We start from the raw sequence: 25,198 nt of genomic DNA on the forward strand, positions 1-25,198 counted from the left end.
TTTTCCACATTGACAAGTAGATGCCAGTGTGGGAGCTGTACTGGACCAACTGGGGAATCCAATGTAGTGAATTAGTCTGGAATAAAAGACTGGTATCACTAATGACTACCCAGATTGTCCACCCATCACTTTAAATCTATCCCCATCAATTATTCACCTCTCTGCTAAGATCCTTCTGAATATTCGGGATATTGGGTTCATGTCACACTATTTGTAACCCCCACAGCCTGCCTGGACCTGCAGAGTTTCACTGGCCGTCTTGTCTGGAGACAATACACATCTTTTTAGCCTGTCTTGATGCTCTCTCCACTCACGTTGTTTGTATCTTAAAGACTTGATTAGCTATAAGTATTCGCATTCCAACCATTATTCATGTAAATTGAGTTTGTGTCTTTATATGCCCTGTTTGTGAACAGAATTCCCACTCACCTGAAGAAGGGGCTCGGAGCTCCGAAAGCTTGTGTGGCTTTTGCTACCAAATAAACCTGTTGGACTTTAACCTGGTGTTGTTAAACTTCCTACTGTGTTTACCCCAGTCCAACGCCGGCATCTCCACATCAAGATCCTTCTGCCCACTATCTGTCCCTCATCACTTTATACACAACTCAATCTTCCCTCAGCCTCCAAAGGCTAAAATTCTCCAGTCCTGGCAATATCCTCATGAATCTCCTCTGTGCCCTGTAATCCCTCCTTTCCTGTCATGTGGTAACCAGCACTGGTCACAGTCCTCTCGCTAGTGTTTTATGTAGTTCCAGCATTGCCTCCCTCTTAACACACACAGCCTCTTGGACCATCTTAACCACCCTATTGACTTGTCCAGCTGCCTTCAGGACTGGAGTGTGAATTTGCGCTCTTCAGAATCCGCCACTTATTGTACATTCTCTTGCTTTATTTCTCCTCCAAACATCCATTACCTCACACTTCTCCCGATTTTATTCAATGATTTAGCCCATTGTAATTTAGGCTGACCAGGTGTAATAACCATCTATCCCTACTTATTGTCCTCAGGTACTACACCTATGAGGATTGGAAAATGATCAGAGCCTCTGCTGTTTCTGCTCTTGCTTCCTGTAGCAGCCTGAGATACTTGCGTCCAGACCTGATGAGTTATCCTCTTTCAAGAATGCATAAACCCCTTAATATATCGAGTATTTCACACTCCTCCTCGCACACAAACTTCTTTCTTGCTCTAAGCTTTGTCAATCTCTCAGAACCAGGATCTGTGAACTCAGTACAATCCTGGAGACAGGGCTTTGGCCAGAGGAAGGGGCATTCTGCGCCTCACATTCTTTGAGGACAATAGTACCCCGTCTCCATTCACTAAATCCTCTTTCCACTGTCTACACGTGGCCCGCGTGAAAAAGATGATTCCAGCTCGAGAGAATGAAATGCAGAGATTGAATACATTTTTTTTTAAAGCAGATATACATTTTAAATCTTTGTATAATTATGTACCATATCCACTGTGATTTACATTGATGCTACATTCAATAGTATTATTATAGACATCTCTGCACCACCTCATCAGATTCATTTAAACATTAAAACTGTGTCAGACAATGAGAAATCTAACCAATGTTGGGCTGTCAGCTGGTGAAACCTATACTGGTGGGCCAGAGAGAAAATAAAGGCATGTGTCCATCTGCCACTTCAAATTCTGATTCCCCCTTTGATAGAGCACTGACTCAGGCCTGGAGAATGAGGCAGCTTTTAAAATGTCCCCACCAACGGCTCCAATGTTTAATTTTTCTGAAAGCTTTCTCCCCCTCCCACAGCCCATCAAGAAATCTGCTCCTGTAGCAGACATCTACTGCCGTCACTGTGTTCAGGGCATGAGGGAACAACCAGTCCATGTTGGCCACCCACTCTCTAGCTGACCGTCCCTCCTTCAAAAAAAAAAGCTTTGGGTGCCAATTGCCAGAGTGTCTCAGCTCCTCTGCCGAATAGGAGCTGTCCCACAGGCGGCAAATACTAAAGTTTGGGCTTTTCAAGGAACGAGGGTATCGGAGCCCCTCGCTGTGGAGGTGGAAAGCCAGGCTATGGAACCCAACTTTCTAATGATCACCCTGGGCATGCTGTCACTCAGAGCATAAAGCGGACACCCTCTCCCCAAGTCAGTGTCAAATAATCTAGGAGGCTGTAGATTTCACCAAAGGCCCCCATGGATCTTGGGGAGGGGACACTTGGCACCAGCACAAAACGCTAGTTAAATTCATTGCAGCTTAAATTGCTTTTTGTGGAGGGACAAAGTGTTTCTGATCAAATAAAACCAGGACAAACATATACTGAGTGCTAGAGAGCAAAGCAATTCAGATTTGGACAACTCAAGAGTATGGCTAGAAACCACAATGAAATGAACAGCAACTTAGCAGCATCACCGAGGCGGCAGCTAACAAAGCCCGGACTTGCTTCCAACAATGGAGCCAGAAGGGCTACAGGAACCCAAGAGAAGCTGGAAGGGTCAGAATCGCTTGCAGTAGGAGTTTGGAGAGACAATGTGCTCGGGATGCTCCTGGAAAGCTGGAGATACAGGAATGAGAGAGCATCGAAGGCAGGTTTCTGCCATGGAATAGTATTTTGGGATCTCACTTTTTAAAAGATCCAAGCTGAACGTATTTCTTCCACCTTTTTCATTCAATTAGTCTTCCTGCACTTTGAATTGGCAAGGGTTCTAATGTTACTCTCTCTGGGAAAGTACAAGTGTGGAAATCAGATGGAAAGGATTGGATTGTTGTTGGTCACCAACCCCCTCAAGAGGAGTCACACAAGGCAGAAGCATCAGCCCGGCCCAGCCAAGCCTCTGGAGCAGATACCCAAAGGAGGAATGTAACACAGCAAGCAACACCAACGCACTTACAGCCCCAAGCTGCTTCCTAATGACAACGGTGTGTGGGACCAGTGTGGAACAACCCCACATCAAGGAAATAGGGACAGTCTCAATACCCCAAAGTTCCTGAGGCTGGTGGCAAAGTGAGTGGGAAAGAATTAGAATGAATGGGTGAACTGGAGAGGAAGGAAATGAATATAGCAGCTCCCGTTATAATTAAATAAACACGCCCTGGACTGAAACAGGAGACAAAATCAGACAGCAGTTCAAGAACTAGTGATGGTTAATGGTGTAGAGCACCATAGCCGTGTCTCCTGTTTAACCCTTCCCAAAGTCCAGGGCTCGATGGAGGAGGGCTGTGAGAATTGTAACATTTGGGGCCATTCTTTAACACAATCTGCAGCACAGTCTTTGGTCTCAGCCTCCCAACTCTCCAATTTACGCCCCCATCCCCCTATTGTAAACATGACTCTGAGAAGCAGGAGAGGGGGGAAAAGTCCCATCCTTTCCTATGAAGCTTCATAATTCGTGGAGGAGACTCAGAGCCTCGGCTGCTTTGATCCGGACACTGGGAACGCCATCACGCAGAAGCAGGATGATAGCTGGAAAGGAGGAACAGTCCCATTAGAAATTTCTTCAAAAACACACACACACATCCCCCAATGCAACACACGCTCTTCCCAGGAAGAACTCAGCTGCTTTGATCTTTTCCCTCAACCCCAGCTCCTGCCACATCAGTATTCAGTACAGGAATTACATAGGATGACCTCAGAGGCCAAAAATAGGATATAAAATTTCCAGATTATTAAATGAGTAATAGACACTGTCACTGAGCCAATAGCATCACTTCTCATATTTCCCAGAATGTCACTGGCAACACCAGCATTTATTGCCTTGAACTGAGTGGCTTGAGAACATTTCAGAGGGCAGTGAGGGGTCAACCACATTGCTGGGAGTCTGGAGTCACATGTAGGCCAAACCAGGTAAGGGCGACAGATTTCCTTCCCCAAGAGATGTTAGTGATCCAGATCACATTTTACAACAATCAATGATAGTTTAGCGACTGCTTTTATATTCCAGATTTATTAATTGAATTTAATTCTACCAGCTGCCGTGGTGGGATTTGAACCCGTGTCCCGAGAGCATTAGTCTGGGCCTCTGGATTACTATCCAGTGACATCACTGCCATGCCATCGTCTCAAGATGAGTCACTACTCATTAGCATGACATGTGAACTTTAAGATGAGATGGAGGGCAGGGGCGCAAGAGCGAGCGAGGGGGGGCAGGGGCGCGAGAGGGGGGGCAGGGGCACGAGAGGGGGGGCAGGGGCGCGAGAGGGAGCGAGGGGGGGCAGGGGCGCGAGAGCGAGCGAGGGGGGGGCAGGGGCGCGAGAGCGCGAGCGAGGGGGGGCAGGGGCGCAAGAGCGCGAGCGAGGGGGGGCAGGGGCGCGAGAGCGCGAGCGAGGGGGGGCAGGGGCGCGAGAGCGCGAGCGAGGGGGGGCAGGGGCGCGAGAGCGCGAGCGAGGGGGGCAGGGGCGCGAGAGCGCGAGCGAGGGGGGGCAGGGGCGCGAGAGCGCGAGCGAGGGGGGCAGGGGCGCGAGAGCACGAGCGGGGGGGCAGGGGCGCGAGAGCGCGAGCGAAGAGGTGGCAGGGGCGCGAGAGCGAGCGAGGGGGGGCAGGGGCGCAAGAGCGAGCGAGGGGGGGCAGGGGCGCAAGAGCGAGCAAGGGGGGGGGCAGGGGCCGAGAGCGAGCGAGGGGGGGCAGGGGCGCAAGAGCGAGCAAGGGGGGGGCAGGGGCGCGAGAGCGAGCGAGGGGGGCAGGGGCGCAAGAGCGCAGGCGAGGGGGGCAGGGGCGCAAGAGCGCAGGCGAGGGGGGGCAGGGGCGCGGGAGTGTGCGAGGGGGGGCAGGGGCACGAGAGCGCGAGCGAGGGGGGGCAGGGGCGCGAGAGCGTGAGCGAGGGGGGGCAGGGGCGCGAGAGCGAGCGAGGGGGGCAGGGGCGCGAGAGAGCGAGCGAGGGGGGGCAGGGGCACGAGAGCGAGCGAGGGGGGGCAGGGGCGCGAGAGCGAGCGAGCGAGGGGGGGCAGGGGCGCGAGAGCACGAGCGAGCGGGGGCAGGGGCGCGAGAGCACGAGCGAGCGGGGGGGGCAGGGCGTGAGAGCGAGCGAGGGGGGGCAGGGGCGCGAGAGCACGCGAGGGGGGGCAGGGGCGCGAGAGAGCGAGCGAGGGGGGCAGGGGCGCGAGAGCGAGCGAGGGTGGGCAGGGGCACGAGAGAGCGAGCGAGAGGGGCAGGGGCGCGAGAGCGCGCGAGGGGGGGCAGGGGCGCGAGAGAGCGAGCGAGGGGGGGCAGGGGCGCGAGAGCGCGCGAGGGGGGGCAGGGGCGCGAGAGAGCGAGCGAGGGGGGGCAGGGGCGCGAGAGCGAGCGAGGGTGGGCAGGGGCGCGAGAGCACGAGCGAGCGGGGGGGCAGGGGCGCGAGAGCACGAGCGGGGGGGGGCAGGGGCGCGAGAGCACGAGCGAGCGGGGGGGGCAGGGGCGCGAGAGCGTGAGCGAGGGGGGGCAGGGGCGCGAGAGCACGAGCGAGGGGGGGGCAGGGGCGCGAGAGCATGAGCGAGGGGGGGCAGGCGCGCGAGAGCACGAGCGAGCGGGGGGGGCAGGGGCGCGAGAGCACGAGCGAGCGGGGGCAGGGGCGCGAGAGCACGAGCGAGCGGGGGGGGCAGGGGCGCGAGAGCACGAGCGAGCGGGGGGGCAGGGGCGCGAGAGCACGAGGCGAGCGGGGGGGCAGGGGCGCGAGAGCACGAGCGAGCGGGGGGCAGGGGCGCGAGAGCAAGCGAGGGGGGCAGGGGCGCGAGAGCGAGCGAGGGGGGGCAGGGGCGCGAGAGCGAGCGAGGGGGCAGGGGCGCGAGAGCAAGCGAGGGGGGCAGGGGCGCGAGAGCACGAGCGAGCGGGGGCAGGGGCGCGAGAGCACGAGCGAGCGGGGGGGGCAGGGGCGCGAGAGCGAGCGAGGGGGGGCAGGGGCGCAAGAGCGAGCGAGGGGGGGCAGGGGCGCGAGAGAGCGAGCGAGGGGGGGCAGGGGCGCGAGAGAGCGAGCGAGGGGGGGCAGGGGCGCGAGAGAGCGAGCGAGGGGGGGCAGGGGCGCGAGAGAGCGAGCGAGGGGGGGCAGGGGCGCGAGAGAGCGAGCGAGGGGTGGCAGGGGCGCGAGGAGCGAGCGAGGGGCAGGGCGCGAGAGCAAGCGAGGGGGGGCAGGGGCGCGAGAGCACGAGCGAGCGGGGGGGCAGGGGCGCGAGAGCACGAGCGAGCGGGGGGGGCAGGGGCGCGAGAGCGAGCGAGGGGGGGCAGGGGCGCGAGAGCGAGCGAGGGGGGGCAGGGGCGCGAGAGCGTGAGCGAGGGGGGGCAGGCGCGCGAGAGCACGAGCGAGGGGGGGCAGGCGCGCGAGAGCACGAGCGAGGGGGGGCAGGCGCGCGGAGCGAGGGGGGGCAGGGGCGCGAGAGCGTGAGCGAGGGGGGGCAGGGGCGCAAGAGCACGAGCGAGCGGGGGTGGCAGGGGCGCGAGAGCACGAGCGAGCGGGGGGCAGGGGCGCGAGAGCACGAGCGAGCGGGGGGGCAGGGGCGCGAGAGCACGAGCGAGCGGGGGGGCAGGGGCGCGAGAGCACGAGCGAGCGGGGGGCAGGGGCGCGAGAGCACGAGCGAGCGGGGGGCGGGGCGAGAGCACGAGCGAGCGGGGGGGCAGGGGCGCGAGAGCACGAGCGAGCGGGGGGGCAGGGGCGCGAGAGCACGAGCGAGCGGGGGGGGCAGGGGCGCGAGAGCACGAGCGAGCGGGGGGCAGGGGCGCGAGAGCACGAGCGAGCGGGGGGGCAGGGGCGCGAGAGCACGAGCGAGCGGGGGGGCAGGGGCGCGAGAGCACGAGCGAGCGGGGGGGCAGGGGCGCGAGAGCACGAGCGAGCGGGGGGGCAGGGGCGCGAGAGCACGAGCGAGCGGGGGGGCAGGGGCGCGAGAGCACGAGCGAGCGGGGGGCAGGGGCGCGAGAGCACGAGCGAGCGGGGGGCAGGGGCGCGAGAGCACGAGCGAGCGGGGGGGCAGGGGCGCGAGAGCACGAGCGAGCGGGGGGCAGGGGCGCGAGAGCACGAGCGAGCGGGGGGGCAGGGGCGCGAGAGCACGAGCGAGCGGGGGGGCAGGGGCGCGAGAGCACGAGCGAGCGGGGGGGCAGGGGCGCGAGAGCACGAGCGAGCGGGGGGCAGGGCGCGAGAGCACGAGCGAGCGGGGGGGCAGGGGCGCGAGAGCCCGAGCGAGCGGGGGGCAGGGGCGCGAGCACGAGCGAGCGGGGGGGCAGGGGCGCGAGAGCACGAGCGAGCGGGGGGGCAGGGGCGCGAGAGCACGAGCGAGGGGGGGGGCAGGGGTGCGAGAGCACGAGCGAGCGGGGGGGGCAGGGGCGCGAGAGCACGAGCGAGGGGGGGGGCAGGGGCGCGAGAGCACGAGCGAGCGGGGGGGCAGGGGCGCGAGAGCAAGCGAGGGGGGCAGGGGCGCGAGAGCAAGGGGGGGCAGGCGCGCGAGCGAGCGAGGGGGGGCAGGGGCGCGCGAGCGAGCGAGGGGGGGCAGGGGCGCGCGAGCAAGCGAGGGGGGGCAGGGGCGCGCGAGCAAGCGAGGGGGGGCAGGGGCGCGAGAGCGAGCGAGGGGGGCATGGGCGCGAGAGCAAGCGAGGGGGGGCAGGGGCGCGAGAGCAAGCGAGGGGGGCAGGGGCGCGAGAGCGAGCGAGGGGGGGCAGGGGCGCGAGAGCGAGCGAGGGGGGGCAGGGGCGCGAGAGCAAGCGAGGGGGGGCAGGGGCGCGCGAGCGAGCGAGGGGGGGCAGGGGCGCGAGAGCAAGCGAGGGGGGGCAGGGGCGCGAGAGCGAGCGAGGGGGGGCAGGGGCGCGAGAGCGAGCGGGGCTGGCAGGGGCGCGAGAGCGAGCGAGGGGGAGCAGGGGCACGAGAGCGAGGTGGGGGCAGGGGCGCGAGAGCGAGCGAGGGGGGGCAGGGGCGCGAGAGCGAGCGGGGCTGGCAGGGGCACGAGAGCGAGCGAGGTGGGGGCAGGGGCGCGAGAGCGAGCGAGGTGGGGGCAGGGGCGCGAGAGCGAGCGGGGCTGGCAGGGGCACGAGAGCGAGCGAGGTGGGGGCAGGGGCGCGAGAGCGAGCGGGGCTGGCAGGGGCACGAGAGCGAGCGAGGTGGGGGCAGGGGCGCGAGAGCGAGCGGGGCTGGCAGGGGCACGAGAGCGAGCGAGGTGGGGGCAGGGGCGCGAGAACGAGGTACAGTACCATCATACCATCCAGAGAGTAGGGTTCAAATCCCACAATGGCAGCTGGCTGGTGTGGGGAGGATTCTGGGTTGAGGGAGAGGGAAAGGGGTGAATTCAGAGGCAGGAGCAGCTTGAGGAAGAGTTAACAGCATGTGAGCAGTCAGTGTACAATAATGTTATTTTTTTCAGTAGTTTGTTTTTATTATGAATTTGAGAGAAGGTTTGCTCCTGCCCCTGGGAGTCTCGTATCTGTATGAACTTTCTGATTTATTGCACAAACCTTGTCTCTGAACTCCTCCGGGCTGCAGCTCACACATTCCCAACTGCCTCGTAAATCAGCTGCCCATTCGCCCCTCCCTCTGCCTCCAGTGCGTTCACTGACTGCAGGAAGCTGAATCAGTCTAATCCCCCAATCAACTGCATCATCAGAGGCACTGCGTTCCGTCTGCTGCCTGAGACTGCGTCTCACTTTCACCGTCTCTGCTCCCAGTCTAACAGCTGCTTTCACTTAATGTCAGCTCTCGCCTGTACTGTATAAACACACACCCACATTCATCCACGTGTACCCACACCCTCATGCCATTACCCACTGGCTGCCCTTGTCAGGGTGCATGTAAATTTCTTACAGGGCAACATGAATTGGACAGTAAATGTTGGTCTTGCCAACAATGCTCACATCTGGAGAATGATGTATGAAGCACCAGGGAAGGAGATCTCAGCGAGAGAGAGAGAGAGAGAGAAACTACTCACCTCCACACACATGCTCCAGGGAAACTGACTGAACCTCGTCCTGGGACAGATTCCCCAGGAGAAACCCTGAGCAAAACACAATCAATAAATTTCTTCATTCAATATCGTTCTCAAACCTGAAAAAGGCCAGTAAAACATCCTGGTTCCCCCATCCCGACCCGAACCCCTCGATTAGATTCCAGTCTGTAACTCACTCCCGGGTATCTGTTATTCTATATATAAACCACCCCGAACCCCTCGATTAGATTCCAGTCTGTAACTCACTCTCGGGTTTCTGTTATTCTATATATAAACTACCCTGAACCCCTCAATTAGATTCCAGTCTGTAACTCAATCCCGGGTTTCTGTTATTCTATATATAAACTACCCTGAACCCCTCGATTAGATTCCAGTCTGTAACTCACTCCCGGGTATCTGTTATTCTATATATAAACCACCCCGAACCCCCCGATTAGATTCCAGTCTGTAACTCACTCCCGGGTATCTGTTATTCTGTATATAAACCACCCCGAACCCCTCAATTAGATTCCAGTGTGTAACTCACTCCCGGGTATCTGTTATTCTATATATAAACCACCCAGAACCCCTCGATTAGATTCCAGTGTGTAACTCACTCCCGGGTATCTGTTATTCTATATATAAACCATCCCGAACCCCTCGATTAGATTCCAGTCTGTAACTCACTCCCGGGTATCTGTTATTCTATATATAAACCACCCCGAACCCCTCTATTAGATTCCAGTCTGTAACTCACTCCCGGGTATCTGTTATTCTATATATAAACCACCCCGAAACCCCGATTAGATTCCAGTCTGTAACTCACTCCCGGGTATCTGTTATTCTATATATAAACCACCCCGAACCCCTCGGTTAGATTCCAGTCTGTAACTCACTCCCGGGTATCTGTTATTCTATATATAAACCACCCCGAACCCCTCGATTAGATTCCAGTCTGTAACTCACTCCCGGGTATCTGTTATTCTATATATAAACCACCCCGAACCCCCCGATTCGATTCCAGTCTGTAACTCACTCCCGGGTATCTGTTATTCTGTATATAAACCACCCTGAACCCCTCGATTAGATTCCAGTCTGTAACTCACTCCCGGGTATCTGTTATTCTATATATAAACCACCCCGAACCCCTCGATTAGATTCCAGTCTGTAACTCACTCCCGGGTATCTGTTATTCTGTATATAAACCACCCTGAACCCCTCGATTAGATTCCAGTCTGTAACTCACTCCCGGGTATCTGTTATTCTATATATAAACCACCCCGAACCCCTCGATTAGATTCCAGTCTGTAACTCACTCCCGGGTATCTGTGATTCGATATATAAACCACCCAGAACCCCTCGATTAGATTCCAGTCTGTAACTCACTCCCGGGTATCTGTTATTCTATATATAAACCACCCCGAACCCCTCGATTAGATTCCAGTCTGTAACTCACTCCCGGGTATCTGTTATTCTATATATAAACCACCCCGAACCCCTCGATTAGATTCCAGTCTGTAACTCACTCCCGGGTATCTGTTATTCTATATATAAACCACCCCGAACCCCCCAATTAGATTCCAGTCTGTAACTCACTCCTGGGTATCTGTTATTCTGTATATAAACCACCCTGAACCCCTCGATTAGATTCCAGTCTGTAACTCACTCCTGGGTATCTGTTATTCTATATATAAACCACCCAGAACCCCTCGATTAGATTCCAGTCTGTAACTCACTCCCGGGTATCTGTTATTCTATATATAAACCTCTGTACACCTCGATTAGATTCCAGTCTGTAACTCACTCCCGGGTATCTGTTATTCTATATATAAACCTCTGTACACCTCGATTAGATGCCAGTCTGTAACTCACTCCCGGGTATCTGTTATTCTATATATAAACCACCCCGAACCCCTCGATTAGATTGCAGTCTGTAACTCACTCCCGGGTATCTGTTATTCTATATATAAACCTCTGTACACCTCGATTAAATCCCTAGTGCTGATGTGTGTACAATGAGGGTATTTCACCTTCATTGCCCCTTATTAAGCCCGAAACCTACACTCTCTCGCCTGGACCCTTCCCCTCGCAGGTTTACCTGTGAACATTACGGCATTCCCCCGAATCTCAGGCCATGCGCTCTTGAAGAAGGAGACGTTGCCCATGATGTAGAAATTAATCTTCTCTGGAAAATCGCTGATCTGTAGAGGGGGGAAAACAAACTCATCAGATCTTGTAGTTGACATCAGCATCCCTATTCTAACCCCGGTCGCTCCCAGCTGACAGCATTGGTCTGCAATCAAAGGCCATTTGGAGAGGTCAGAGTATCAAAGTCATGTCCGTATCGGAGTGTAGAACTCGCAATGTGTTGGGCAAGTTAAGACAATCTTGATAGTACTTGATGCTAGATCATTAATTTTCATAGAATCCTACAGTGCAGGAGACCATTCGGCCAATTGAGTCTGCACCGGCCACAATCCCACCCAGGCCCCATCCCCGTAACCCCACATATTTACCGAGCTAGTTCCCCTAACACTAGGGTCAATTTTGCATGGCCAATCAACCTAACCCGCACATCTTTGGAGTGTGGGAGGAAACCGGAGCACCCAGAGGAAACCCACGCAGACACGGGGAGAATGTGCAGACTCCACACAGAGAGTGACCCAAGCCGGGAATCGAACCCGGGTCCCTGGTGCTGTGAGACAGCAGTGCTAACCACTGTGCTACCCAAAATCCTTAACTGCTAGATTTTTGCTAGCAAATGGTATTAAGGGATATGAGCAAAGGTGTGTATATGGACTGAAGTCACAGAAAAAAAAGTTTATTTTTTAGTCACAAGTAAGGCTTACATTAACACTGCAATGAAGTTGCTGTGAAATTTCCCAGGTCGCCACACTCCGGCGCCTGTTCGGCTCAATGCCCCTAACCAGCATATCTTTCAGACTGTGGGAGGAAACTGGAGCACCCGGGGGAAACCCACGCAGACACGGGGAGAACGTGCAAACTCCACACAGACAGTGACCCAAGCCGGGAATCAAACCCTGGCGCTGTGAGGCAGCAATGCTAACCATTGTGCCACCATGCTGCCCAAACAGCCATGATCTAACTGAATGGCAGAATAGGCTTGAGGGGCTGAATGGCCTCCTATTCCCATGACCCTGGAGCAGGATGTTGTATCTGAATGGAGAACTCACGATGTGTTTAGCCAGGTCGTTGATGAACTCTCCATAGTGCAGGACTGCCTCCTCCAGTAGATGTTTCCGAAACATTGCACTGATATTCGCGGAGCCCATCAGAGGAGCAATTGAACGCAGGGTAAATTTACAGGCCTATTTCAGGAGAGAGAGAGAGAAGCAACCAACTTAAAACTGCAGCTAACAAAACACTTGTATCCTCAATGTTGAGCTTACAAACAGTAACATGGTGGCACGGGGTTAGATACAGAGTAAAGCTCCCCCACTGTCCCCCATCAAACACTCCCAGGATAGGTACAGTACGGAGTTAGATACAGAGTAAAGCTCCCTCTGCACTGTCCCCGAGAGTTTTAATGTTAACCCGAGTGTGCTCCCTCTGCTGTCTCAGTTCCCGATGTGGAGATGCCGGCGCTGGACTGGGGTAAACACAGTAAGAAGTCTCACATCACCAGGTTAAAGTCCAACAGGTTTATTTGGTAGCAAATACCATAAGCTTTCGGAGCACTGCTCCTTCGTCAGATGGAGTGGATATCTGTACTCAGGGGAACTCAGTAATTTCTGGTCTATCTGCTGAGTTACATTTTTCTGATGGAAATTCACATCTCCAGCGCCCTGGGTTCTGTACGTCACAGAGGCAGCAATCTGACCACTGCCAAAGATTGTCAGGAGAGACATTCCAGGGAGATCCCTGGCTCTGGAGGTCAGAGGGCACCCTTTGGCCCCTCTCCTGGGCCTGTCTCCATCACCCATCCTCCCCATGGACTGTACCTTCACCACCTCCTCACTGGTGTCATTCAGATGCAGCAACAAGCTGACCAGACTGGAGTGAATCTGTTCCACAAAGTCAGCTTTCGATTGTCCGTCTCCAAACCGCGAGAGATTCCCAAACACCGTGAAAGCTGCGGCCCGAACCTCATCCTTATCCTGTGGAGGAAGGAGCAACTCAGTAAAATGTCCAGCAGCCGGGGGGCCATAGGAAGATGGAGGGGGAGGCCAGAGGACCATGGGGGTGGGGGGCCAGAGGACCATGGGGGGGGGGGGGGGGGGGAGGCCAGAGGACCATGGGGGGGGGGGGAGGCCAGAGGACCATGGGGGGGGGGGGGGGGGAAGAGAGAGGCCAGAGGGGCCAGGGGACCATGAGGGGGTGGGGGGGGGGGGGGGGGGTCAGAGGGAGATCCTGCTGTACGGAGCTCGGATTTTACCCCATCAGTGGATAAACTGTTCATTTCAAGACAAAGTTTTCTGGAGCTAGATTTTCCTGGACCATTTACAACACCGATATCCCCCTGGTTCCCCCCCGACATGCTCTAGCCCCTCCCCCTGTAGGCACGCCGTCACCCCTGTTTGCACCTTCTCGAAGAATGGGCGAATGCGGAGAGCGATGTTGATGAGGATGGGCTGGACGCTGTTCTCTTCCAGTTGTGCCAGGACCTTAGACAACCCGGACATGGCCTCCAGTGTGATCAGATCATCAGGATCGTCTTTCTCATCCATCCCAGCGATCATGGCCGACAGCAACTTGGTCGAGTATTTGTGAATCTTCAGGAGAGTGAGAGAGAACAGATTCCATAACAGCGCCAAGAGCACTATCCCCCGAAATCCCCCCGATTCTCATACCACCCTCTGCCCAGAGTCCAATATCCACTCCAAAACCCCCCGATTAATACACCATCCCCACTCCCCGAGTCCAATATCCACCCCAAAACCCCCGATTCACATCCCCCCCACCGCTATCCAACCCAAAACCACTGAATAACATCGAGTCCATGGCCCACCTTGAGTGAGGCTCCCATTGCTGCGTTCCCCAGGCCTCTGATGGACAACATTCGGACGACAGTGGACGTATCGACCAGGCAGGGCAGCAAACTGCTCAGCAGCATCTCAGTCAGGACCAGGTCAGAGGTCACACGATGGCTCAATAACTGCAACGGTCAAACCGTGTCAGGGGTCAAGGGTAAGACAGCGACAGACAATCGACAATAATCACAACACAGCAAGCTATATTAAAAAAAACAATTCCATCAATAGAGCATCGACCAAGCTGCAGAGCTGCTGAATCTCGAGAATAAGTTGCACGACCTCACAACATCCCAAACCTCAATCATATCGGGAAGTGTCGGCACAGCTGCTTTGGAAAAATACAGTCGCCAATATACGCACAGCAAGATCCCACAAACAGCAGTGCGATAATGACCAAATAATCTGTCTCACTGACGTGGATTCTGAGATAAATATTACCCAGTAGATCACGAAGAAATCCCCGTACTCTCAAATATACATATCTTTCACATGGAACAGACGGCGCTCCCTCAGTACTGACCCTGACAGTGCGGCACTCCCTCAGCACTGACCTTCTGACAGTGCGGCACTCCCTCAGTACTGACCCTGACAGTGCGGCACTCCCTCAGCACTGACCTTCTGACAGTGCGGCACTCCCTCAGCACTGACCTTCTGACAGTGCGGCACTCCCTCAGCACTGACCTTCTGACAGTGCGGCACTCCCTCAGTACTGACCTTCTGACAGTGCGGCACTCCCTCAGTACTGACCCTCTGACAGTGCGGCGCTCCCTTAGTACTGACCTTCTGACAGTGCGGCACTCCCTCAGCACTGACCTTCTGACAGTGCGGCACTCCCTCAGTACTGACCTTCTGACAGTGCGGCACTCCCTCAGCACTGACCTTCTGACAGTGCGGCACTCCCTCAGTACTGACCCTGACAGTGCGGCACTCCCTCAGCACTGACCTTCTGACAGTGCGGCACTCCCTCAGCACTGACCTTCTGACAGTGCGGCACTCCCTCAGCACTGACCTTCTGACAGTGCGGCACTCCCTCAGTACTGACCTTCTGACAGTGCGGCACTCCCTCAGTACTGACCCTCTGACAGTGCGGCGCTCCCTTAGTACTGACCTTCTGACAGTGCGGCACTCCCTCAGCACTGACCTTCTGACAGTGCGGCACTCCCTCAGTACTGACCTTCTGACAGTGCGGCACTCCCTCAGCACTGACCTTCTGACAGTGCGGCACTCCCTCAGCACTGACCTTCTGACAGTGCGGCACTCCCTCAGTACTGACCTTCTGACAGTGCGGCACTCCCTCAGTACTGACCCTCTGACAGTGCGGCGCTCCCTTAGTACTGACCTTCTGACAGTGCGGCACTCCCTCAGCACTGACCTTCTGACAGTGCGGCACTCCCTCAGTACTGACCTTCTGACAGTGCGGCACTCCCTCAGTACTGACCCTCTGACAGTGCGGCACTCCCTCAGTACTGACCCTCTGACAGTGCAGCACTCTCTCAGTACTGACCCTCTGACAGTGCAGCACTCCCTCAGCACTGACCCTCTGACAGTGCGGCACTCCCTCAGTACTGACCTTTTGACAGTGCGGCACTCCCTCAGCACTGAATTTTAGATGGGAATTGGATGTAGAGGTAGTGCTAACTCCCAACGACCCCCCACCCCTCTGGTCCAGCTTGTGCGGAGGTCATGTGCCTTGTCCGATCCCAACTGGCTGGTAACTGGGTCCTGACTGCAGGGTGCGGTCCTTTCCTCGCACAACTGAGTTGGTGATGTGGGCAACAATTTTCCCTCGTCAAAGAAAATCTAGCAGAACCACCCAGAGCCCTGTGAGGGCAGGAGAGGAGAAACAGATCTGTTTTAAAGAATTTAAAGAGAGAGGTTCGCGGAGAGATTTGCAGAGTCACAGCCCAGGCACGGCCGCCAATGGTGGAGCCATTAAAATCTCGAGAGCTGAGAGAGATGTGGGGCTGGAGGAGATCACAGAGACCAGGCTTAATCTGAGAGTCTGCGAGAGTCGGAGTAAATGGAGCGATGGGGGAATGGGACGCAGTGAGAACTGGTGGAATTTTTAAACGGAGATAAATCCCAGCTGGAAGGAGTTAAAACGCGTGTGAGTTGAGAGTTAAATATATTCAATCATATGGCAGAGAGGGAGAACAGTCAGCACAATCGCTCTGTAACTCAGCAATGCCCGTTTGTCTGCCACACGTGTTTGTGTTTTGTTCAGAGGTTTGATAACAGGAGCCAGTTATTTTGGAGAGAATGGAAAATCTGATTCGCTCCAGGAAAGGGTGTCCAGGAAAGTGTCTGCCCGAGGAGCGAGCAGTAGGAGCTTTCCAAACACACAGCCAAACTCTGCTGACACACTGAACAGGAGCCTGGTTTCACATCCCCTCCCGCACACGCAGCAAAGCTGACAGATAACCACCGCCCCCCCCCCCAACCCTACACACTCCCGAAGAGAGAGAGGAGGGTGCAAAGGAAGGGGGAGCACAGGGTTGGGAGGGGTGGGAGGGACAGGAGAGCTCGGGAGAACACAGGCACATTCCACCTCTCCCTGGGGCCCGAGGCTGTGACACACTCACCTCTCCGAAGAAAGCTGCCACAGTGATTCTCTGCCCCTCGTAGGGGCTGCTGAGATTGGGAGCTAACTGCTCCACGATGCTGCTGAGGTGAGAGGCACCGTGTCGGGACATCGCTCTGTCGGAGAGGAAACAGCAATTACAACGGCGCAGGAGCCAGCCAGCGACCCCCGACCCGCAGTGAACCGGCCAGTCGTGGCCTGGACACCCTCAGCCAGTGATGACTGTTCTAAGGCCATTCAGTCCCAGCGGGTTCAGAGAGGGGGGAAACTACCTCCTTGTCTAAGCGAGTGATCCAGTTACTCTCTCCCACGCTCCCGCTCTTTTCCCGGCAGATTTCTCCCCATGAGGTATTTAATTCAATCTGTCTATGAAAGTTATTCCTGAATCTGCCCCCAGCAGCGCCTGTGACTGAGAAACTGGTGAAAGGGACACAATATTCACACAATCACCCGTGGCACGGTGGTTAGCACTGCTGCCTCACAGCGCCAGGGACCTGGGTTCAATTCCCAGCTTGGGTCACTGTCTATGTGGAGTCTGCACGTTCTCTCCGTGTCTGCGTGGGATTCCTCCGGGTGCTCCGGTTTCCTCCCACAATCTGAAAGACGTGCTGGTTAGGGTGCATTGGCTGTGCTAAATTTTCCCTCAGTGTACCCGAACAGGCGCCGGTGTGGGGCGACTAGGGGATTTTAGAACATAGAACATTACAGCGCAGAACAGGCCCTTCGGCCCACGATGTTGCACCGACCAGTTAAAAAAAAAACTGTGACCCTCCAACCTAAACCAATTTATTTTCGTCCATGAACCTATCTACGGATCTCTTAAACGCCCCCAAACTAGGCGCATTTACTACTGATGCTGGCAGGGCATTCCAATCCCTCACCACCCTCTGGGTAAAGAACCTACCCCTGACATCGGTTCTATAACTACCCCCCCTCAATTTAAAGCCATGCCCCCTCGTGCTGGATTTCTCCATCAGAGGAAAAAGGCTATCACTATCCACCCTATCTAAACCTCTAATCATCTTATATGTTTCAATAAGATCCCCTCTTAGCCGCCGCCTTTCCAGCGAAAACAATCCCAAATCCCTCAGCCTCTCCTCATAGGATCTCCCCTCCATACCAGGCAACATCCTGGTAAACCTCCTCTGCACCCTCTCCAAAGCCTCCACATCCTTCCTGTAATGTGGGGACCAGAACTGCACACAGTACTCCAAGTGCGGCCGCACCAGAGTTGTGTACAGTTGCAACATAACGCTACGACTCCTAAATTCAATCCCCCTACCAATAAACGCCAAGACACCATATGCCTTCTTAACAACCTTATCTACTTGATTCCCAACTTTCAGGGATCTATGCACACATACACCTAGATCCCTCTGCTCCTCCACACTATTCAAAGTCCTCCCGTTAGCCCTATACTCAACACATCTGTTATTCCTACCAAAGTGAATTACCTCACACTTCTCCGCATTAAACTCCATCCGCCACCTCTCGGCCCAACTTTGCAACCTGTCTAAGTCTTCCTGCAAACTACGACACCCTTCCTCACTGTCTACCACACCACCGACTTTGGTGTCATCAGCAAATTTGCTAATCCACCCAACTATACCCTCATCCAGATCATTAATAAATATTACAAACAGCAGTGGCCCCAAAACAGATCCCTGAGGTACACCACTTGTAACCGCACTCCATGATGAATATTTACTATCAACCACCACCCTCTGTTTCCTATCCGCTAGCCAATTCCTGATCCAATTTCCTAGATCACCCCCAATCCCATACATCTGCATTTTCTGCAGAAGCCTACCATGGTGAACCTTATCAAACGCCTTACTAAAATCCATATATACCACGTCCACTGCCTTGCCCCCATCCACCTCCTTGGTCACTTTTTCACAGTAACTTCATTGCAGTGTTAATGTAAGCCTACTTGTGACACTGATAAATAAAATAAATTCTGGAACAAACTGCCCGAAAGTGGATTCAAAACATTTTCAGTAATAACATTTAAAAAGATTTGACTAAATTCTTGGAAAAGTGTGTGGAGGGAAGATCGGGGGAGGGGAACCAATTGGACAACTTGGGCTAGAACATGGACAAAGGGCAGAATGGTCTCCTTCATTACGGAGAGGTCCTAAAATGTGAACACCAACTTGGCCCCAGAGGAATAAATGCTTTTCCTTGACATTGTATGTCCCCCCGCTTCCCCCCGAAACACTGATGCCCCTACCCGGTAAAGAACGAGGCGCTCGGAGAAGCCTCTCTGATACAGATATCCTCCCACCCCCCTCCCCCGCTCATTTTCTTTCTGAACGGAGCCTTCCTACTGATGAATCCCGTGGATTTTCATCCAAGAACCGGCTCATTAATGCCCCCCCCCATTCAGGTCAGCAGGAAATAGCTGCAATTCAAACTATCCAACTGGCAAACCCGCAATCTCTCCCCACTGGCACTGCCCGCTAGAGAACTCTCCCCTTGGCACTGCCCGCTAGAGAACTCTCCCCTTGGCACTGCCCGCTAGAGAACTCTCCCCTTGGCACTGCCCGCTAGAGAACTCTCCCCTTGGCACTACCCGCTAGAGAACTCTCCCCTTGGCACTGCCCGCTAGAGAACTCTCCCCTTGGCACTGCCCGCTAGAGAACTCTCCCCTTGGCACTGCCCGCTAGAGAACTCTCCCCTTGGCACTGCCAGCCCAGGGCTGTCTCTCTGGGAGAGGGTTGCCACAGCAACAGACTGAACTGTGTAACCTGCATTTATATAGCACCAGAAACTGAGTAAAGACCAAAACTCCACAGAACAAAATAACTCCGTCAGTGAGAGTGTGGAGGGAGGGAAGGACAGACAGGGAAGGGTGTGGGGACGAGGGATATCCTGATTGAGGATCCCACTTCCTGAGGGGGAGCTGACTCTGGCGTGAAGCCTCCGAATCTCGAGGATGATTCCCTTCCTGCCTCCGAGCTGAATACATGGTGTTGCCCACAGGGTGGCACAGTGGTTAGCACTGCTGCTTCACAGTGCCAGGGACCTGCGTTCAATTCCAGCCTTAGGTCACTGTCTGTGCGGAGTCTGCACGTTCTCCCAGTGTCTGCGTGGGTTTCCTCCGGGTGCTCCGGTTTCTTCCCACAGTCCAAAAAACGTGCAGGTGAGGTGGATTGGCCACACTAAACTGTCACAGAAATTAGAAGAGTAAATACGTGAAGTTACAGGGAGAGGGCCTGAGGGGGATTGTGGTCGGTGCTGTCGGGGGCTCAGCCTGGGACGGGCTGGTTGGGGCTCAGTGTGGGACGGGCTGATTGGGGCTCAGCGTGGGACGGGCTGATTGGGGCTCAGTGTGGGACGGGCTGATTGGGGCTCAGTGTGGGACGGGCTGATTGGGGCTCAGTGTGGGACGGGCTGATTGGGGCTCAGCCTGGGACGGGCTGGTTGGGGCTCAGTGTGGGACGGGCTGATTGGGGCTCAGCGTGGGACGGGCTGGTTGGGGCTCAGCCTGGGACGGGCTGGTTGGGGCTCAGTGTGGGACGGGCTGATTGGGGCTCAGCGTGGGACGGGCTGATTGGGGCTCAGCGTGGGACGGGCTGATTGGGGCTCAGCGTGGGACGGGCTGATTGGGGCTCAGTGTGGGACGGGCTGATTCCCAATCTCTCTCAGTCTAGTTAATGAGCTGATTTAAGTGTGGTTTGAACCTACCTTGCCAGGATGGACACGCCTCGGTAATGTGACTCTGGAATCTTCATCAAGTCCCAGCCACCTTCTTCATTCATTATCCTCAACACCTCCTGATCCTTCCCTCGGGCTGTCAACGCCTTCAGAGCCTCCACTGAGCAACTGCAGTGAAGAGAATCAGAAATCAGTCCATGGAACTGGTTTCACCCAAGGCCACTTGGCCCATTGTGTCTGCTGCTGGCTCTTTACAGTAAGAAGTTTAACAACATCAGGTTAAAGTCCACCAGGTTTATTACAACACCAAATAAACCTGTTGGACTTTAACCTGGTGTTGTTAAACTTCTTACTGTGTTTACCCCAGTCCAACGCTGGCATCTCCACATGCTGGCACTTTAGACAGAGTTAATCCCACTCTCCTGCTTCCCTGAGCTCTGCAAGTTCTTCCCTTTGGATAGTTCGCCAATTCCCCCCTTCTGAGAGTGATTATTGAATCTGCTTCCACCGCCCTTTCAGGCAGTGCCTTCCAGATCACAAGAACTCGCTGAGTTACAGAATAAATAGTACAAATGGGCAGTATGGCAGCACAGTGGTTAGTGCTGCTGTCTCACTGCGTCAGGGACCCGGGTTCGATTCCAGCCTCGGGTCACTGTCTGTGTGGAGTTTGCACATTCTCCCCGTGTCTGCGTAGGTTTTCTCCGGGTGCTCCAGTTTCCTCCCACAGTCCAAAGATGTCCGGATTAGGTTGATTGGCCATGCTAAATTGCCCCTTAGGGGGACTAGCTAGGGTAAATGTATGGGGTATGGGGTTGTGGAGTTATGGGGATAGGGCCTGGATGGGATTGTGGTCAATGCAGACTCGATGGGTCGAATGGCCTCCTTCTCCACTGTAGGATTCTATGATTCTATGATTTGATCTCTGCCTCTGGCTTTTTTACCGATTCTCTTCAATCTGTGTCCCTCTGGTTACCATCCCTCCTGTCGCTGGAAACCCGTTCTCCTCATTTACTCAATAAAAAGGCTTCAATGATTTTGAAGAACTTGATTAAATCTCCCATTAAATTTCTCAGAGGAGAATGATCCCAGTTTCTCCACATAGCTGTCCCTCATCCCTGGAATCACTCCAGTAAGCCACCGCTGCACCTCAATATCCTTCCCAAAGCATGGTGCTTAGAATTACGCACACAACACACAGTTCAGTGTTACCACAGAGGTCCCACCCTTTGTCCATGGTTTATCAAGATATTACATAGAACATAGAACAGTACAGCACAGAACAGGCCCTTCGGCCCACGATGTTGTGCCGAGCTTTATCTGAAACCAAGATCAAGCTATCCCACTCCCTATCATCCTGGTGTGCTCCATGTGCCAAATTTGGCACGTCAGCTACAACTCTCACCAACATTTACAGATGCACCATAGAAAGCATTCTTTCTGGTTGTATCACAGCTTGATATGGCTCCTGCTCTGCCCAAGACCGCAAGGAACTACAAAGGGTCATGAATGTAGCCCAATCCATCACGCAAACCAGCCTCCCATCCATTGACTCTATCTACATTTCCTGCTGCCTCGGAAAAGCAGCCAGCATAATTAAGGACCCCCACGCACCCCGGACATTCTCTCTTCCACCTTCTTCCGCCGGGAAAAAGATACAAAAGTCTGAGGTCACATATCAACTGACTCAAGAACAGCTTCTTCCCTGCTGCCATCAGACTTTTGAATGGACCTACCTTGCATTAAGTTGATCTTTCTCTACACCCTAGCTATGGCTGTAACACTACATTCTGCTCTGTCTCCTTCTCTATGAACAGTATGCTTTGTCTGTACAGTGCAGTAAAATGATCAACAACAGTCAACAGGTCAGACGCTCAGGAGGCCATTGCTCGGTGTGTGGTTGTCGGTGAACCTCAGGCATCTGCTTTTTCGTGTTTACAGCAACCTTTGATATCGTTAGCTTGGGTTGGACCTTGTCTGTGGTTGTCATAATCGGAGATGAGTGTGTTCGGAGGTAGACTCGGTGTTGAAATGTTTTCACCTGAGGATGTGTCTCCCCCAGTTGGTATGGTTGGTTTCAGGCTCTCGGGAAGATGCTGGTCTGCACTTGGCACAGCACGATGTCGGTTCACTTTCCGGCAGAACGGTTTTGTCGACAAAAGGTGATCCACATCCCTTCCATATAAATAATCTTGTGTTTATGTGGTGTAGGAGACCTGTCTGTGCAAAGATGGTGACATCTATCCACCCACTCCTATTTTTTTTAAAATTACAATAATTTGTGTAAGAGTTTAAGAACAGCAGCCAGCTTAGAAACAAACGAAGAACAAAGAAAATTACAGCTCAGGAACAGGCCCTTCGGCCCTCCAAGCCCGCACCGACCATGCTGCCCGACTGAACCAAAGCCCCCTACCCTTCCGGGGACCATATCCCTCCATTCTCATCCTATTCATGTATTTGTCAAGACGCCCCTTAATACTCACTATCGTATCTGCTTCCACTACTGCCCCTGGCTGTGAGTTCCAGGCACCCACCACCCTCTGTGTAAAAAAACTTGCCTCGTACATCTCCTTTAAATCTTTCCCCTTGCACGTTAAACCTGTGCCCCCTAGTAATTGAATCATCCACCCTGGGAAAAAGCTTCTGACTATCCGTTCTGTCCATGCCTCTCATAATCTTGTAGACTTCTATCAGGTCTCCCCTCAACCTCCGTCGCTCCAGTGAGAACAAACCAAGTTTCTCCAACCTCTCCTCATAGCTAATGCCCTCTATACCAGGCAACATCCTGGTAAATCTTTTCTGTACCCTCTCCAAAGCCTCCACATCTTTCTGGTAGTGTGGCAACCAGAATTGAACAATATATTCCAAGTGTGCCCTAAGTTTTATAAAGCTGCAACATGACTTGCCAATTTTTAAACTCCATGCCCCGGCCGATGAAGGCAAGCATGCCGTATGTCTACCTTCTCCACCTGCATTGCCACTTTCAGTGACCTGTGTACCTGTACACCCAGATCCCTCTGCTTTTCAATACTCTTAAGGGTTCTGCCATTTACTGTATATTTCCCACCTGTATTAGACCTTCCAAAATGCATTACCTCACATTTGTCCGGATTAAACTCCATCTGCCATCCCTCCGCCAAAGTCTCCAACCGATCTATATCCTGCTGTATCCTCTGATGGTCCTCATCACTATCCACAATTCTACCAACTTTTTGTGTCGTGCGCAAACTTACGAATCAAACCAGTTACATTTTCCTCCAAATCATTTATATATATATATATTTATATATATTACAAACAGCAAAGGTCTCGCCACTTGAGTGGCAACCTTCAGAGATCTGTGGATATGAACCCCAAGATCTCTCTGTTCCTCCACATTCCTCAGAACCCTACCTTTGACCCTGTAATCCGCATTCAAATTTGTCCTACCAAAATGAATCACCTCACATTTATCAGGGTTAAACTCCATCTGTCATTTTTTGGCCCAGCTCTGCATCCTATCAATGTCTCTTTGCAGCCGACAACAGCCTTCCACCTCATCCACTACTCCACCAATCTTGGTGTCATCAGCAAATTTACTGATCCACCCTTCAGCCCCCTCGTCCAAGTCATTTATAAAAATCACAAATAGCAGAAACCCCAGCACTGATCCTTGTGGTACACCGCTGGTAACTGGTCTCCAGTCTGAAAATTTTCCATCCACAACCACCACCCTCTGTCTTCTATGAGATAGCCAGTTACTTCGCCAATCGGCCAAGTTTCCCTCTATCCCACACCTCCTTACTTTCATCACGAGTCGATCATGGGGGACCTTATCAAACGCCTTATTAAAATCCATGTATATGACATCAACTGCTCTACCTTCATCTACACACTTAGTTACCTCCTCAAAAAATTCAATCAAATTTGTGAGGCAAGACTTACCCTTCACGAATCCGTGTTGACTATCCCGGATTAAGCTGCATCTTTCTAAACGGTCGTAAATCCTATCTCTCAGGACCTTTTCCATTAACTTACCGACCACCGAAGTAAGACTAACCGGCCTATAATTATCAGGGTCATTCCTATTTCCTTTCTTGAACAGAGGAACAACATTCGCCACTCTCCAGTCCTCTGGCACTATCCCCGTGGACAGTGAGGACCCAAAGATCAAAACAAAAGGCTCTGCAATCTCATCTCTTGCCTCCCAAAGAATCCTAAGATATATCTCATCTGGCCCAGGGGACTTATCGACCTTCAGGCTTTTCAAAATTGCTAATACATCTTCCCTCAGAACATCTGCCCCCTCCAGCCTATCAGCCTGTATCACACTCTCATCCTCAAAAACATGGCCCCTCTCCTTGGTGAACACTGAAGAAAAGTATTCATTCATCACCTCTCCTATCTCTTCTGACTCCATGCACAAGTTCCCACTACTGTCCTTGACCGGCCCTAATCTCATCCTGGTCATTCTTTTATTTCTCACATAAAAGAGTAAAAAGCCTTGGGGTTTTCCTTGATCCGACCCGCCAAGGACTTCTCATGCCCCCTCCTAGCTCTCGTAAGCCCTTTTTTCAGCTCATTCCTTGCTAACGTGTAACCCTCAATGGACCCAACTGAACCTGGTTTTCTCATCCTTACATACGCTTCCTTCTTCCTCTTGACAAGACATTCAACCTCTTTTGGGAACCATGGTTCCCTCACTCGGCCATTTCCTCCCTGCCTGACAGGGACATACCTATCAAGGACACTTGGCCCGGTTCATTACCCAGTACCAAATCCAATGTGGCCTCACCTCTTGTCGGCCTATCCACATATTGTGTCAGGAAACCCTCCTGTACACACTACAAAAACTGCCCCATCCGAACTATTCGACCTATAATTGGAAAGTTAAAGTCACCCATGACAACTACCCTGTGACCTCCACACCTATCCATAATCTGCTTTGCAATTTCTTCCTCCACATCTCTATTACTATTTGGGGGCCTATAGTAAACTCCTAACAACGTGACCGCTCCTTTCCTATTTCTAACTTCAGCCCATATTACCTCAGTAGGCTGATCCCCCTCGAACTGCCTTTCTGCAGCCGTTAAACTATCCTTGATTAACAATGCTATTCCACCACCTCTTTTACCACCTTCCCTACTCTTACT

The 25,198-nt window shown here is 54.1% G+C and overlaps 1 protein-coding gene across 1 annotated transcript; it reads right to left on the minus strand.

The window, feature by feature from the left end:
* Nucleotides 1-1,376: 1,376 nt before the first annotated feature.
* Nucleotides 1,377-21,045, minus strand: LOC144504350 (maestro heat-like repeat-containing protein family member 1). The gene is made up of 10 exons (XM_078229540.1): nt 21,011-21,045; nt 20,100-20,237; nt 16,411-16,525; nt 13,804-13,950; nt 13,379-13,567; nt 12,797-12,952; nt 12,029-12,163; nt 10,933-11,035; nt 8,838-8,903; nt 1,377-3,429 (listed from the first exon to the last, which is right to left on the minus strand). Exons 1-10 carry the CDS (start codon nt 21,043-21,045, stop codon nt 3,347-3,349), a joined length of 1,167 nt encoding a protein of 388 aa, XP_078085666.1. The 3' UTR covers nt 1,377-3,346.
* Between the last annotated feature and the right edge of the window lie 4,153 nt (nt 21,046-25,198).

The sequence above is a fragment of the Mustelus asterias genome, chromosome 2 (assembly GCF_964213995.1).
Source record: "Mustelus asterias chromosome 2, sMusAst1.hap1.1, whole genome shotgun sequence".
Classification (NCBI taxonomy): domain Eukaryota; kingdom Metazoa; phylum Chordata; class Chondrichthyes; order Carcharhiniformes; family Triakidae; genus Mustelus; species Mustelus asterias.

Excerpts from the sequence above, each read along its gene's own strand:
- LOC144504350 (XM_078229540.1), bottom strand. The coding sequence starts at position 21,045 with ATGGTAACCAGAGGGACACAGATTGAAGAGAATCG. Across the intron at positions 13,568-13,803 it reads CAATGGGAGCCTCACTCAAG|ATTCACAAATACTCGACCAA; the intron begins GTGGGCCATGGA and ends ACTCTCCTGAAG. Across the intron at positions 3,430-8,837 it reads CCTGGAGCATGTGTGTGGAG|CTATCATCCTGCTTCTGCGT; the intron begins GTGAGTAGTTTC and ends CCTCCTTTCCAG.